At 39.1% G+C, this 17,101-nt stretch overlaps 1 protein-coding gene across 1 annotated transcript in view; it reads right to left on the bottom strand.

Moving 5' to 3' along the window:
- Window positions 1–481: 481 nt before the first annotated feature.
- The window catches only part of Larp4 (La ribonucleoprotein 4), a 53,536-nt gene continuing 36,916 nt past the window's right edge, over window positions 482–17,101 (bottom strand). The window contains exons 9-16 of the mRNA XM_090325645.1: window positions 16,189–16,401; window positions 14,139–14,242; window positions 9,282–9,494; window positions 8,554–8,602; window positions 6,662–6,820; window positions 3,754–3,878; window positions 3,126–3,294; window positions 482–843 (exon numbers count right to left, since the gene is read on the bottom strand). Of these exons, the coding sequence (XP_090181771.1) occupies window positions 505–843; window positions 3,126–3,294; window positions 3,754–3,878; window positions 6,662–6,820; window positions 8,554–8,602; window positions 9,282–9,494; window positions 14,139–14,242; window positions 16,189–16,401 (1,371 nt within the window). The 3' untranslated portion in view covers window positions 482–504. The remainder of the gene's footprint in view (window positions 844–3,125; window positions 3,295–3,753; window positions 3,879–6,661; window positions 6,821–8,553; window positions 8,603–9,281; window positions 9,495–14,138; window positions 14,243–16,188; window positions 16,402–17,101) is intronic.

Here is a 17,101-nt window from a genome sequence, read left to right as displayed (position 1 = left end):
TTTACAACCCAAGGCCATATACTCAGAGATGGCATTCTCCAAGCCAAACTTGAAATAGATTTAAAAAAGTAATTTCTAATTTTTACAGAAATGCTTCTTCAAAAAATATTTTCTCTCACTCCCTCATCTCCTATACTGAAGGATGTATATTTTTGTTTTCCCCAAGCTAAATCCAACTCTCAAAATTGATTTCAGGCAGAAAAACCTCTGCAAATTAAAATCAAAAACAAAAATAGAAAAATTATATTTTATCTGAGTATATATATATGTATTTATATATATATTTATATTGATTGGAATCCTCCAGCATTATAAAATCATTTTTAGAGATGAATTTTGGGATCCTACTACTCACAATTCCAAAATCCATAATGATTTAAGGACATACTTTCAGTTTCCTTCTCGGCTACCTGCTCCCCTCCAAATAGTTCAATATAGCCACGGCTCAAGATTAATGGGAAGAGAGAAAGTTTTTGAATAGTTTTTTTGTTGTTGTTGTTTGTTTTACTTTGGTGATCTGGGTGGCACATATTGCTCTTTGCCATTACGTCGAGTCACTCCCTGAGGTATAGCCCTATGGCTAAACTGACGTCTCTGTTCCCTGATTTTTCCAGCTGCTCCCCTGGAAATGGTATTGCCGCGGAAGCCAGGATAATCTTTACTAGCCCTTGCTTCGGATTTCTCATGTGGTTTCTCAACTGACTTCTCAGGGGCTCCATTCTCTTCATTTTTGGTAGGAGACACTACATTGGAGCGAAGTTCTCGTAGTGGCTGTACAAGAACTGGAGTTGGCTCTTTAGGTGGCTTTTGGCACACTTCAGCATAACTTAACTTTCGGGGTTCCTTTAAGGGAATAAGAAAGAAATGTGTAGTTTATATTCTTAGAAACATAAAAAAGGACCAGTTTAATAAAAAAAAACAAAAACAGCACTTAAAGTTACTTTCTAGGAAAGGAAAAGTACCAGGTATCTTATAAACTTTGCTATTATTAAAGTATAAATATATACCTGGAGTGTGGCTTAGTGGCAGAGTGCTTTCCTAGCATGCACAAAGCCCTGGGCTCAATCCCTCCGTATCACATATACAGAAAAGCCTGACATCATGCTATGGCTCAAGTGGTAGAGTGTTAGACTTGAGAAAGCTCAAGGACAGTGCTCAGGTTCTGAATTCAAGCCCCAGGATTGGCAAAACAAAAATAAAAAACACTGGATGTCCACACTGGAAGACTGCAACTAAATCTCTATCTCTCACCCTGCACAAAATTTAAATTTAGGGTCAGGAGTGTGGCCTAGTGGCAGAGTGCTTGCCTACCATGCACCAAACCCTGGGTTCGATTCCTTGGTACCACATATGCAGGAAAAGCCAGAAGTGATGCTATAGCTCAAGTGGTAGAGTGCTACCTTTGAGAAAGCTCAAGGATAGTGTCCAGGCACTGAGCTCAAGTTCCAGGACTGGCAAAAACAAACAAACACAAACACTTGAAGATACAGGCATAGGCAACAAACTTTGACTAGAGCTCCAATTACCCAGAAAATGAAAGAAGGGACATTTGCAACCCCAATGAGATTGCATCAAATTAAAACAGCTTCTCACAAGCTGGCGGTCTGTAATTCTAGCTATTCAGGAGGCTAAGATCTAAGGATCCTAGTTAAAAGCCTGCCTGGGGAGGATAGTCCATGAGATTCTTACCTACAATGTAAGACCTGAAATTTGCACTAGCCTTGTCCAAAAAGGCTATCCAAAAAGGAATAATGCCTAGGCCCTCAATGCAAACCCCAGGACTAGTGAGTATACACAAACACATACACAAAGCTGTCACAAATGGTCCCAATTGTAGCATTATATCTTCTTTCCCATTGATAAAATTATGAAATGATTCTGTAACCTTTCAGAACAAGTGTCAGTGACCAATTATGAATTTCAAAGATAGCTAGACAAGTCTTTATCAGCTCACACCCATAATCCTAGCTACTCAGGAAGCTGAGATCTGAGGATTATATCTGGAAGCCAGCCTGGGTAGGACAGTTCGAGACACATTTCCAATTAACTACCAAGAAAGCTGGAGGTGGAGGTGTGGCTCAAGTGCCTTAAGGACAAAAGCTCGGGACAGCAAACCCCAGGATCAGCACCTAAAAAAATCATTAAGTTTTAAGTTTCCTTTTGCTTTCTCAAGGCTACAGGTCTACCATTTGAGCTACAGTACCACTTGCGGCCTTTTCTGTTTATGTGGTACCAAGGAATCCAACTCAGGGCTTTGTCCATGGTAGGTAAGCACTCTACCACTAGGCCACAATACTAACGTTTTTTTTTGTTTTGGGGGGTTTTTGTTTCTTTTTTTTCCAGTTTTAACCTTGAGCTCAGGGCCTGAGCACTGTTCATGGGCTTTCTCAAGGCTAGAGCTCCACCACTTGAGTCACAATACCACTTCCAGCATTTATTTCCTTTTTTTCTTTCTCTTCTTTTCTTTCTTCCTAGTCCTTGGGCTTTAATTCAGGGACTGAGCACTGTCCTTAGGCTTTCTCAAGGCTAATGGTCTGCCACATGAGCCACAGGACCACTTTCAGCTTTTCTATATATGTGGTATTGAGGAATCAAACCCAAGTCTACTTGCATGCTAGGCAAGCACTCTACCACCACATTCCCAGCCCAACTCTAAAATGGTAAATTCACCGTAATTTGAGAAATTTCCTGTAATATGACCAGAAGGAAAACAAAAGGCAACCAAAAAAGAAAAAAGTGAAGCTGGGCTTGTTGTCTCAAACCTGTAATCCTATCTACTCAGGAGGCTGAGATATAAGGATCATGGTTCAAAGCCAACCTGGGCACAAAAAACTGTCAGGCTATTATCTCCACTTAACCACTAGAAAACTCGAAGTAGTGCTGTGGCTCCAGAGGTAGGGTGGTAGCCTTGGGCTGAAGAGCTCAGGGACAGTGCCCAGGCCCAGAGTTTAAGCCTCACAACTCAACAAAAAATAAAAGAAAAAAGAAATAGTAAACTCTTCACTCATCAACAGGACTATAATTTCCCATTTCTTAATGACCTTAACTCTTTCAGCTTCTTTCTAATTGAGGCAGTACCTATTTGGAATACTCTGCTATAGTGAAGTGTTTACTCTTCAAGTTACCTGTAGGGCCATAGCTATGGGTACATTTGTGCTACTATTGCATGGCGAAGCAGTGTTTGCCCTTGATGGCTTTGTAGTACTTGGGGAAGAAACTGGTACAGTCATCTGATTGAGACCATCCTTCTGAACAGTGGATTCTTCTACTAGATCCTTTTCTTGCTGAGTAGTGCTAAGGAAAAGAAGAGCTAGATGTTAAGGATTAGAATACTACACAAAAACGGTTCAGCTAGCCAGTCCAGGTGGCTCACATCTATAATCCTAGCTACTCAAGAGGCTGAGATCTGATTATTAAGGTTCAAAGCCAGCCCAGGCAGAAAAGGACCTAAGACTCTTATCTCCAATTAACCTCTAGAAAACAAGAAGTGGGGCTTGGCTCAAGGGTAGGGTGGCAGCCTTGAGCTGAAAGAGCTCAGGGACAGCACCCAGTCTGAGTTCAAGCCTCATGACCTCCCCCCAAAACGGTATAGCTGTTAATAAAATACATATATATTTAAAGAAAGTTTGGCTATGTGACCCAAGCTAGTTGAAAACTATCTTCTTAGATCAGTTTCTGTATGATATGTGTACTACCCAAGTTTCAATTATGAAAACATAAATTAATGTTCAGGATCTTTTCTGAAATTTGTACCTTAACACAGGAAGCTCAGCTGTACATGGAGGGCTGGTACTTGTACTGAGCTGCTGGGTAGAAGTACAGTTTGTCTGGTCATCTTCTGTAGGTGCTGAGCAACTAACTCTCAACTCTTCATTTTCCTTAAAAGTAAAAAGTATTTAAATTATATCTAGACATTTTTCCAAAGGAGATAAGCAAATGGCCAAGAAGCATGAAAAAAATGTTCAGTATCATTTAGCCAGCAGCGGGAAACCAATTTATAACAAAAAAGATAGATAATAGCTGGGTATAGCAGTGAATGTCTGTATTCATCATTTGGGATATGAAGGCAGAAGATTATGAGTTTGAAGCCACCTAAGTAATCTGAAATTCTTTTTTTTTTTTTTGTGACAGTCCTGGGGCTTCAACTCAGGTCCTGAGCACTGTCCCTGAACTTTACCAAAGCTAGAGCTCTACCATTTGAGCCACAGCACCACTTACGGCTTTTTCTATGTATATGGCTCCCGAGGAATCGAACCCAGGTCTTCGTGCATGCTTGGCAAGCACTCTACCAATAGGCCAAACTCCTGACCCCAAACTGAAATTATTATCTTAAAAACCAAACTAAATAAAAAACAGACATTAACAAATGTTGGTGATGATACAGACATACTATTGGTAATGCATTAGAAAACAATCTGGCAGTTACTTAAAAAGTAAACACAAGCATCCTATGATAAATAAAACCAAATGTCCAGAGGCCAGGAGTTTCGCCTAGTGGTAGAGTGCTTACCTATCATGCATTAAGATCCAGATTCGATTCCTCAGTACAACATACATAGAAAAGACAGAAGTGGTGCGACTGCTCAAGTGGTAGAGCACTAGCCTTGAGGAAAGCTCATGGACAGTGCCCAGGCCCTGAGTTCAGTCTTCAGGACTGGCAAAAAACAAACAAATATACAAACAAACAAGAAGATATTCAGGACCTAGGATCATAGTCCAGTAGCACAGTGCTTGCTTTGCATGCACCAAGCCCTAGATTCAACTCCTTGGTACTACATACACAGAAAAAGCCAGAAGTGGGGCTGTGGCTCAAGTGGCAGAGTGCTAGCCTTGAAAAAGCCTAAGGACAATGCCCAGGCTCTGAATTCAAGCCTTGGAACTGGCCCTCAAAAAAAGAAAAAAATCCATATAAAAACAATAGTGGGGCCAGGAGTGTGGCCTAGTGGTAGAGTGCTTGCCTGGCATGCACGATTCCTCCATCCCACAAACATAGGGAAAAAAAAAAAAAGCCAGAAGTGGTGCTGAGGCTCAAGTGGTAGAGCTCTAGCCTTGAGAAAGTCCAAACACAGTGCTCAGGCCCTGAGCTCAAGGCCCAGGACTGGCAAAAAAATTAAAAACAAAACAAAACAATAGAGTTCACCTCTTACAGAAAGGTCAGAGAAGTCTAGCTGAGTATAGTAATACATGACAGAAGGATCAGGACTTTAAGGCCAAGCTGTGTCACATAGCAAGACTCTTAAAAACAACTAAAAAAGTCTATATGGAATTTTTATCACGTATATGTTCAGAGTACCATAATTTATACTGACCAAAGTGAAAACAAGCTAATGTCCACCAAATGGTGAATGATGAATAAGTGAAACCTGATATACATCCCCCCCCCCAAAATGTTATTATTAGTCAGTAAGAAAAATAAAGTACTGATACACCTTTAACATGAACTGAAACCCTGAGGACTGAGAATGTGGCTTAGTGGTAGAGTGCTTGCCTAGCATGTATGAAGCACTGGGTTCCATTCCTCAATAGTACATAAATAGCTAGAAGTGCTGCTGTGGCTCAAGTGATAGAGTGCTAGCTGTGAGGAAAAAAGAAAGAAATTAAGGGACAGTGTCCAGGTTCTGAGTTCAAACCCTAGGACTGGCCAAAATAAAAGGAAAAAGGAAAAAAAGAAGAAAAAGAAACAAAATAAGCCAGGGGCTGGTAGCAGTGGCTCATGCCTATAATCCTAGCCATATATGAGTCTAAAGATCTGAGGATCACAGTTCAGTTCAAAGTCAGCCTGGGCACAAAAGTCCATAAGACACTTATCTCCAATTAACTACCAGATAACCAGAATTGGTACTGTGTCTGGAAGTCATAGAATGCTAACTGAAGAAGTCAGAACAGTGCCCAGGCTCCAGAGTTCAAAGCCCTAAGATCAATTAAAAAAAAAAAAATTAAAAAAAAAGAAAGAAAGAAAGAAACGGGAAAAAAGAAAACTAAGCCAGGTGACAGAAAGTCAAATACTGTATTATCCTATCCTATTTATATTACGTGCATGCAAAGTAGAAGGCAGTTGCGAGAGGCTCATGGAAGTCCCCTCCACCCCATGAATAAGTTTTTCTTTGTTTTTTTGTAGACCTGGGTGCTGTCCCTAAGCCCTTCAGCTCAAGGTTAGTGCTCCACACCACTTTGAGCCAAAGTGCCACTTCCAATTTTCTAGTGGTTAATTGGAGATAAGAGTCTCAAATGACTTTTTTGCCCAGGGCTGGCTTTGAGTCATAATCCTTATATCTCAGCCTTCTGAGTAGCTAGGATAACAGGCAGAAGCCAGTGGCACCTGGCAATGCACCTCACTCTTGTGCTGAAAGGCTCAGCTGGAGATGATGTTTAATACAAAAAAAAGTTTTAGTTTTCCAAAGTAAGCTCTAGAGACTGGTTCCATGACAATATGAATGTACTTATTACCACTATCAAAACAGTTACTACTACTAAATCTTGTGTTAAACTTAAACAAGGTCACACATTTTGTGGCCTTGTTATAACTGTTTAAAAACACTTATATGTTGAAAACTACAACAGAAATACATACAAATTCCAAGTTAAACTTTAAATAACCTTGAAATCAATGCCTAAGAATGTTCCCACAAAATGAGAATCACATTGGATGTTTCTGGTTTACCTTTTCTTTGTAGACACCTTTAACAACATCAGACATTCTATTCTCCAAGACAAGTTCACCCGGCATTTTTGATGAACTACCAGGCAACGGAGGAAAATTTGAAGCCAATAAGTCAAACTTTGGTGTTGGAGCTTTTGTTTCAGCTGAAGGATGAGGTCTCTTAAAATAAACAAATGCCACAAATCATTAAATAAGTCATGGGCCTACTTTAGTCTCTATATCTCTAGACAGAAGCTGGGGGGAAAAAAAGAAAGAAAGAAAGCAGGACATGGTGGCTCGCACCAGTAATCCTAGCTACTTAGCTGAAGTGCTCAGGGACAGTGCCCAGGCCCAGAGTTCAAGCCCCATGACCAAAAACAAGAAAAGCAACAACAAAAAAGAACTAAACAATATCTAAGGTATAACTTGTCTCCCTACATAATGATAGACTCTCATCTGAGTTTATTTCTCATTAGTCTATTCCAGTTCTACTTATGTTTAGTAATATTTAATGAGCTTTAGTATTTTGTTTTTTCTCTACCATTTTATGTATGTATGCATGCAAGTATACAGAACAGTAAAAGAGCAATATGTTGTGCATGTATGGAAATGTCACAATGAAACTTCACCTTGATCAAGGTGGTGGGGAGAGGGAAAGAGAGAATGTTTAGGCTGGGAACGTGGCTTAGTGGTAGAGTGCTTGCCTAGCATGCATGAAGCCCTAGGTTCCATTCCTCAGTACCACATGCACAGAAAGGGCCAGAGTGGTGCTGTGACTCAAGTGTAGAATGCTAGCCTTGAGCAAAAGAAGCTCAAGGAGTGTTTGCCTAGCATGCATGAAGCCCTAGGCTCCATTCCTCAGTACCACATACATAGAAAAAGCCGGAAGTAGTGCTGTGCCTCAAGTGGTAGAGCACAGGCCTTGAGGAAAGCCCAAGGACAATGCTCAGGCTCTGAGTTCAAGTCCCAGGACTGGCAAAAAATAAATAAATAAATAAATAAATAAATAAATAAATAAATAAATAAAAATAAAACCACCTTAGCTTCATAATAAAAATCAATTATTTGAAATAGTAGTATTTGGTGACCTCACAGTGCTTATGGAAAAACAGACTTCAGAAGAGACAGATTAGGAATCAAACACCTGGAACAAAACCAGGTTTTTTCTACCTCAAAGTTCCTTTATTATTTGCTTTGAGCTTTCTTTCAATATAAGTATTGAGAGATATAGTTAATCTAAATTACATCAAAGGATATTCAGATATACAACAAGTTATAGAAGAGTACACAATGCCTTTTCAGTTGAATTAAAATCATTCAGAAAAGATCTTATAGTAGCCAAACTTGTAGGAGATATTATCCTTTGGTGAGTCATATATAGGTGAGGAGGTAGAAACTGCACAGGTCATAGGATAACTTCGTGAAACAAAAACATTCTCTGAAAATTATTGTAAGCAGTAATGGAATCAATTTCATTATTGTTTTTTTAATGCTGTTTTCTTTTATAACCTGACTAAAGATGATCCCATTGAACTGAACATCTCAAATTGCTAATGTAATCTTGGTTTATAATTTTTTTTTAAATAAAAGGAGCTTACCTGGGGGGGGGGGGGAGAAGAAGCTCAAGGACAGTGCCCAGGCCCTGTGTCCAAGCCCCAGGACTGGGCCAAAATAAAAATTTAAAAAAACAAGGTTAGGGGCCGGGAGTTTGGCCTAGTGGTAGAGTGCTTGCCTAGCATGCACAAAGACCCGGGTTCAATTCCTCGGTACCATATACATTGAAAAAAAACTGGAAGTGGTGCTGAGGCTCAAGTGGTAGAGTGCTAAGCCTTGAGAAGTCCAAGGACAGTGCTCAGGCCCTGAGCCCAAGCTCAGGACTGGCAAAAAAAAAAAAAAAGGTTAAAAATACTTACTGGGATCCTGTCATCTTCCCGTCTTCTACGACCTCTGAAGAGTGTTCTCCTTTTAACAACAGAAAAGGGAGTAGAACAGTTTATAAGATAATTAAAATATACACAGTCTACCAAAGATAAGGATTTCTAGTGTACCTCCAACTATTTTTCTTTCTTGCTAAAAGATACATTTTTTTTCTGAAGGAATCCTAAGCTAATCTACCTAAAATTTCACCTACTCTCATCACCACGCTGTCAAGAGCTGGCCCCGTTTTATTATTAATATACCCTCCCACTAGAAGCAAATCAGAATTTAATTATATATAATCCCACTCCCATTTTTTGTAAACTAAAATAAATTTAAACCACAAGACAGGTACCCCATTTTTCTAAGCAGTTCCTTCCTTAGTAAACTAAATTTCAGAATATAAATCTGATTCAGAACTACATCCTTCATGGATACTCTATATTTCTTAGTAATTATAAAAACAAAGCAAAAACTAATGGGTTTGGGGATATGAAAGACCATTTGCTTAACATACACTTCAGACCCTGGGTTCAATGCTCAGCACTGCCAAAACCTGCTCCAAACCAAAAACAAAACAACCCAAACCTTATACTACATTATTTGGACAATATATCTAGGATAACCATAATTATTAAATTAACAATAACAAAAATCATTAGAAAAAATCCTTAAATATTTAAAGTGATGAATCAAGAATTTTCTTATACCCCCATTTCCTTACCTGCCCCTACCATAGTCCCCATTCTGTTCCATCTGTAAAATGGGAGTCTCCTTTGGAAGGTAAGTTTGTTCTTGATTCCCTGTGACTGCGGGGTTATGCCGTTCAGGTAGAAAGTTCCTTGAACTAGATCTGTTCAATGGTCCATCCCCCAAGGACACAGAGCCCTCTGCTGAGTGTTCTGAACCACTGGATGATCTAAAATGAGGCTTCACACTGAAAGAAATATAAGATTACATACATGAAAGGATGATTCTAGATAGAAAAACTTTCAGGCAAAAAATGGCTTCTAATTTTTGTTATTGTTGTTGGAGGGGTATAGATCTAGGAATTGAACCCAAGGCTTTGTGCCACTTGAGTTATACCCAATCCCTTTGAGACAGGGTTACACCTTTACTGCTCCCCAAAATTTCACCTTTCTGAAAAGCTGGGATTAGATAGGTATGTGCTACCAAACCTGGCCTCCAAATAGACTTAACAGTATTGAAAATTACAGTATAACTTCGTAGTAGTTTTTAAGTATTTGCTATTATACCCAAAATTGAACTTAGAAGGTAAATATGCTGTTTACATATTTGTTTAGAAACTCTCATTGAACAAATTTCCACTTTGCATTAGGCCTAATGAACAAGTTATTAAAGTTTAAAGAGCCCTCATCAGATCTCATAATCTTACCCTTCACTGAGATGACTTTACAATCTTAATACAAGCAAAAAAAAAAAAAAAAAAGAATAAAAAGAAATGGTAAAAGGAAGGAAGGAAATAAAAAGGTAAAAGTGATTAAAAATTTAAAAAAGAAAAGTGCTAAGATGTCTGAAAGTTAATCCTATTTTAAGTAGAACTAGTAATTATCACTGGGATGTCACAAAGCTAATATAAACAGACTCTTCAATATTTAATTTTTGGGGGGGCCAGGAGTGTGGTCCAGTGCTTGCATAGAGTGCATGAAGTGAAGCCCTGGGTTCAAATGCTTGGTACCACTTACACAGAAAAAGCAGGAAGTGGTGCTGTGACTCAATTGGCAGAGCACTAGTCTTGAGCAAAAGTGCTCAAAGACAGTGCCTAGGCCCAGAGTTTAAGCCCTAGGACTAGCAAAAACAAACAACAACAACAACAACAACAAAAAACCAGTAAAGAAACTATTAGTTTTTTCTCTACTGGTTAACTTTACAAAATAAAGGACTGGCAGCTGACAACTCTTAGAAGCAAGGAGAAAGTGTTGTGGTTTTAGTCAAAGGCTATAAATACAGGAAAACTGAACATATTTCAGTCAAATACTTGTTAAAGAACTATGAACAATTCTTTTTTTTTTTCTTTTTCTTTGTGCTGATACTGTATGATGTGGTACCTAGGAATTGAACCTGGGTCTTCCTGCATGTCAGGCAAGCACTTTACCTCTAAGACAAAATCCCAGCCTGGAAATTATTTTTAAATACAACTTTTCTCAGCTTATGAGTGGATATTCTATTTTTAATCCTGACAGGATTTTTATTTAGCTCCATTTTTCTTCATCTTCTTCACCAAGCTATACAGAGGATTGAAAAGCCTGGAGCTTGTCAGATGAGTACTAATACTTGAGCCATGCCCAAGTCCCTTGTATTTTTAGTGTTTATAAATAGGGTCTTCCACCTTTGTCTGGGGAGGGCTTGGATTGTGGCTTTCCTACTCAGCTTCCCAAATAGGTAGGACTACAGAAGCAAACCACTTTATACAGCTTGTTTTTGAGACAGGGATGCACTTAACTTTTTTCCTGGACTGGTTCCCAACCTTGATCCTCCTATCTCTGCCTCCGAGTAGCTGGGTTCACAGGTGTGAGCCATGGCACTCAGCTATTCACCCTTCACTTTCTTTGTCTGTAAATGAGTTAAAACTACACACTAATAAAGGTATTTCCAGATTCAAACATTATTGTCTTTATAGATATATAAATTCATTGAAATTAATTTTTTCTAAACAATAGGACTACAATTGGCGGGACAGTGTACCTATTATATTCATGCCCTAATAATGAATCTTAGGGTTACTGCTGTTATAAGGTCACAAATCATTTTGTGTTTATGAGGCATCTGACATCACACCACCACCATCACCACCACCACCACCACCATCATCATATTTTTATTTTTGGTGACAAGGTCTCTCTATTTTTCCCAGACTAGTTCCTCTTGAGGTTAAATGATGCTTCTGCCTCAGCCTCCCAAGTAGCTGTAAATACAAGTGCATGCCACTAGGCCTGGATATTTCTTCTTCCTTTTGGGAAAGTTTGAATTCAGGACCACAAACCTAACAGACAGGAGCTCTACCTGACTCTCATTCCTAGCCTATTTTGCTTATTTTGAAGACAGGGTCTCACTTATTTTTAATAGCAACTGCCTTAAACAGAAATTATCCAACACACAGTCTGCCATGTAGTTGAGATTACAGTCAACCATACCTGCCTTATTTCTTGAGCTAAGCTCTTGTTAACTTTTTTGCCTGGAATTGCCCTCAAAATGTAATTCTCTCCATCTAACCCTCCTAAACAGATGGGATACAGGCGTTGGCTGCCATACCCTGAAAAGCAGCAGTCCTACAGAATTGTCATTTAATTATGTGGAACTCTTCCCATACGTAAAAGAATAATCTTCAGGGCTGGGAGTTTCACCTAGTGGTAGAGTGCTTGCCTAGCATGCACAAAGACCCAGGTTCAATTCCTCAGTACCACATATATAGAAAAAGCCAGAAATGGTGCTGTAGAGCTCTAGCCTTGAGAAAGCCGTGGGACTCCCAAAGGAAAAACAACAATAATAGTAATAACAATCTTCGACAAATGGATTATTCATCAGTCAAAAGAGGACCCCAAATTCTGACAAGGAGTAGTATATAACTGAATGCTTCAAGAAGAATATTTTTTATACTATAAGGCTCCTTTCTTCATGTTTCACAAAAACTCACCAAAGAACTAAGCTACTAGAAACCATCTTTAAAAGACATACCCTCTGGGATCTCTTTGCCAGAGTCAAGAAGGAAGTTAGAAAAGGCAAAATACTGAAAGTCACCAAAAGAAATCAATGGGGGGAGGGGAAGGGGAGGTCAGAGAGACTTAATAAATTAAGAAGGCTCCCAGGAGGGGCAAACAATAAACAATGTTAAACTATTAAACAGTTTTAATCCATCAGGCATTATACATTAAGGCTTTGATTATGCACACTCTGAGATTATCAAATGATATCTTTATAGGAAATAATATGTAAGAGACTTACAGACCTCTGTATAAATTGAAAATAGTTTCTAGGATTTCTAATAGTTTACTTGCTCCCCTTGGCAGTACTAGAGATCAAACCCAGGGCCTTTACACATGCAAAGCTACCAATGAGCTATATATTGAACCCTAATAATTTATTCAGAACATCATGCATTAAGTGCAATCAATCAAACTGCGTGGGTTTATATTATAGCAAGTCACTAGTTATATGCTCCTAAATGTATGTTTCTACTTCAATTTTCTAATTAACAAAAAATATATAAACATATGTATATATACTTATATATATTACACAAATACTATATTTTACACTAATACAGTTCCAACATTGGTTACTCAAACTACTTAACATTTCTAACCTCAAAGATATTCCAAATTATTTCTCACGCAATATACTTACTATAAATGGCATTTAGATATGAGTTATAATGTGAGATCACTACAGTATTTTATTTATTTTTGGTGCCAGTCCTACGGCTTGAAATGAGAGCTTGAGTGCTTTCTCTAATCTTTTTTGCTCAAGGCTAGTGCTTTACCACATGAGCCACAGCACCACTTCTGTATTTTTCGGAATACAGCTACACTTCTAGCCCCTCCCACTTTTGGGGGGGGTTATTAATTGAAGTTAATAATCTCAAAGACTTTCCTGCCTGCAGCTGGCCTCAAATATTAATCTTCAGACCTCAGTCCCCAGAAAAGCTAGCATTATAGGTGGGAACCACTAGTGCATAGATTGTTTTTTTTTTTTCCTTTGGGTCGTGGGGTTTGGACTCTGGACTGGGCACTGTCCTAGAGCTCTTCAGCTCAAGATTACCAGTCTACTCCTTGGGCCAAAGTGCCTACTTCCCATTTTCTAGTGGTTAATTGGTGGGTAAGAGTGTCATTCTTTAGTGCTTGGGCTGGCCTTGAACCTTGATTCTCAGATCTCAGCCTTCTTAGTAGCTAGGATTACAGGCATGAGCCAACATGACTGGCTCCAGTGCCTAGATCTTTATTCTTTTTTTTTTTTTTTTTTTTGCCAGTCCTGGGCTTGAGCTCAGGGCTTGAGCACTGTCGTTGGACTTTCCCAAGTCTAGAGCTCTACCTACACTTGAGCCTCAGCACCACTTCTGGCTTTTTTCTGTGTATGTGGTACCGAGGAATCAAATCCGGGTCTTCATGCATGCTAGGCAAGCACTCTACCACTAGGCCATACTCCTGGCCCTATTCTTATTTTAAGAATAAGAATAAGAATAGGGCCAGGAGTATGGCCTAGTGGTAGAGTGCTTGCCTAGCATGCACGAAGAGCAGCATTCAATTCCTCTGTATCACATACATAGAAAAAGTCAAAGTGGTACTGTGGCTCAAGTGTACACAGAGCTCTAGCCTAGAGAAGGCATAAAGACAGTGCTCAGACCCTGAGTTCAAGCCCTAAGACTGGCAAAAAAATTTTTTTTGAAATTAAAGAAACCATTATCAACTCAGAAGTAAAGTAGCTTTATGAGTATGAAACTGAACATTAACACACTTCCTGTAAAAACAATCTTTTTATTGAGTTTATCAATTAACATTGCCATTAATACAGTAATTCCTCAAGAACTACTACAAACTTTAAAATTTCAGCTATGATTTCTTACCGATTTTTTTGGAATGGTCGACCCATATTCATAGCAGCAGCACTTGTTTTATACGATCCAGGTGAATTAAAGCCATTCACAAAACTGCCATTGGGAAAGGGAGCCTGGAAAAAAATTTTAATGTTTAAACAATATAATTTTTTTTTAAATGGGGAGGATAAGGAAGAGTAAGAGAGGATTTGAATATGACCAATGTACGTATACATGTAGGGAAACACAACAATAAAACCACTCACTCTGGACAGGTGCCAGCAGCTCCGGCCTGTAATCCTAGCTATTCAGGAAGCTGAGGTCTGAAGATCATGGTCACAAAGTCCAGGCTGGCTTTGTGAGTCTGTGAGACCCTTATTTCCCATTAGTCACATAAAAAGCCAGAAGTGGAGTTGTAGCTCAAGTGATAGAACACTAAACTTCAGCAAAAAGTGCTCAGGGACAATAATAACAGGATCAGCAAACACAAACACACATACACACCTCATTCTGTACAATTACTAATATACACTAATAAAAAATTTTTAAGCTGGGTGCCAGTGGCTTATACTTTCAATTCTAGCTACTCAGGAGGCTAAGATTTGAAGCTTACAGTTTGACGCCCATCTGGGCATAAGTCCCAATGAGACTCCTATCTCCAATTAACCACTTAAAAAAAACAGAAGTGGTGCTATGGCTCAAAGTAGTAGAGCACGAGCCTAGAGCAAAGGAGTTCAGGGACAGCACACAGGCCTTGAGTACTAGCCCTACAACCAACCAAAAAAAAGGAAAAAGAAAAAGAAAAATAGAGAATACAAGTTGTGAGATAAATCTTCATAAGCTAACAGTATCAATTCCTTTCACTCTCCAAAAGTTTCATTTTACTTTTAGTCACTTTTGCAATGCTTATGTCATGTATCTTTGAGTTTATAAATAATATATCACTAATTCAATACTTAATAAGGGCCTAGAGAGTGGCCTAATGGTAGTGTTTGCCTAGCACTTGGGTTCGATTCCTTGGTACTACATACACAGAAAAAGCTGGGAGTGGTACTGTGGCTCAAGTGGTAGAAAGCTCAAGGACAGTGCTCAGGCCCTGAATTCAAGCCCCCAATCAATAATGCCCCTCTCCCAAATTTATAAGGTACAATCCTCTCTGGTAAAACTTCATCAATAAGGGGCTGGGAGTTTGGCCTAGTGGTTAAAGTGCTTCCCTAGCAGTCACGAAGACCCGGGTTCAATTCCTCGGTACTACATAGAAAAAAGCCAGAAGTGGTGCTGAGGCTCAAGTGGTAGAGCTCTAGCCTTGAGAAAGGCCAAGGACAGTGCTCAGATCTTGAACTTAAGCCCAGGACTGGCAAAAACAAAAAACAAAAACAAAACAAAACAAAAAAAACACCTCATCAATAAATATATTTAAACTCATAAAGGACTTAAGTTTCTTGTAGTGGCAGGATGTTTGCCTAGCCCAAGGACAGTGGCCAGGCCCTGAGTTCAAGCCCCAAGATGGGCACAACAAGCAAGCAAGCAAGCAAAAAAAACCGAGTGCAAATCTAAGTGTCAGTGGTTATACCCATAATCATAGCTATTCAGGAGGCTCTCACCAGTCAAAGTGCAAGCAAAAGGCCGGAGTCTAAGCCCTGTTATCAGCATGTATATGAACACACACACACACACACACACACACACACACACACACACACACACACACAAAATAATAAAATTGTGGGGCCAAGAGTGCTTGCCTAGCATTCACAAAGACCGCGGCTCAATTCCTTGGTACCCTATACACACAAAAAGCTGGAAGTGGTGCTGTGGCACAAGTGGTAGAGCTCTAGCCTTGAGAAAGCCCAAAGACAGTGCTCAGACCCTGAGTTAAAGCCCTTGAGAAAAGAAAAAAGAAAGAAAAAGAAAACTGCAGATTAGATATCCCTACCAATCCATATTACAATTTAAAAGCCGGGGGGTGGGGGGAGAACCCCGTATCAACATTAAACAAATGAACTACTCTAGCTGATTTCTTCAAATTTCAACTTGACTAAAATTTTTTATTTTACCATTCAATAAAAATCTCACTTACCAGTGGTGTTTCAAAGTAAGGTGTAGGACTTGGAGACCAAGACTGAGGCACAAGACTATAGACAGAGTACTGTTGATGGGGACTATATACAGGTTGCATAAACACTGGTGAAGGATATTGGGCTTGAGTCTGGATGGGCTGACTATACATACTAGAATCCATTAATCTGTAACCATTTTTAGCAAAAAAAGTATTGATGGCTTTTATCCTTGCCTAGAAAGAAAAGGAACACATTGTAACATTACGACAAAATGTAGACTAAAAAAACGTTAAATTTACATTTGACATCTTATTTGAGTATAATGTTTCCATTTACAATATTTACAAAAAAGGAAAAAGAACTGATAACTGTTACAAAAAGCCAGAATAAACAGGATAAAAACATAAAAATCAAAATAAGAGAAACAGGGATTGGAGGCAAGGTTCAAGTGGCAGAATAACAGCTACATAAGCAAACTGAGTAAGCTTGAGGTCCTGAGCCCAATCTAGCAATAATAGTACTGGTAACAACAATAAAAACAAACAAAAGTAAAAAGAAAAAGAGAATAAAAGATAGGTATCAGAATATGGGCTGGGAGTTTGGCCTAGTGGTTAAAGTGCTTGCCTAGCATGCACGAAGACCCGGGTTCAATTCCTCGGTACCACATACCTAGAAATAAAGCTGGAAGTGGTGCTGTGGCTCAGGTGGTAGAGCACTAGCCTTGAGAAAAGTCCAAGTACAATGCTCAGGCCCTGAGTCAAGCCCCAGGACTGGCAAAACAAAAAACAAAAAACAAAAAAAAAAAACAGAATAACTAAGAGGAATAAAAGAAAGAAAGCCAGGTGTGGTGGTTCAAGCCTATAATCCTGGCTACTCTAGAAGCTGAGATCTGAGGATCTTGGCTGAAAGCCAACTGAAAGGCACTAAAGACCA

Source organism: Megascapheus bottae, chromosome 2, assembly GCF_031878675.1.
Source record: "Megascapheus bottae isolate mThoBot1 chromosome 2, mThoBot2.hap1, whole genome shotgun sequence".
Lineage (NCBI taxonomy): Eukaryota > Metazoa > Chordata > Mammalia > Rodentia > Geomyidae > Megascapheus > Megascapheus bottae.
The sequence above is the reverse complement of the archived record's forward strand: the minus strand, read 5'-3'. Positions and strand labels throughout refer to the sequence as shown.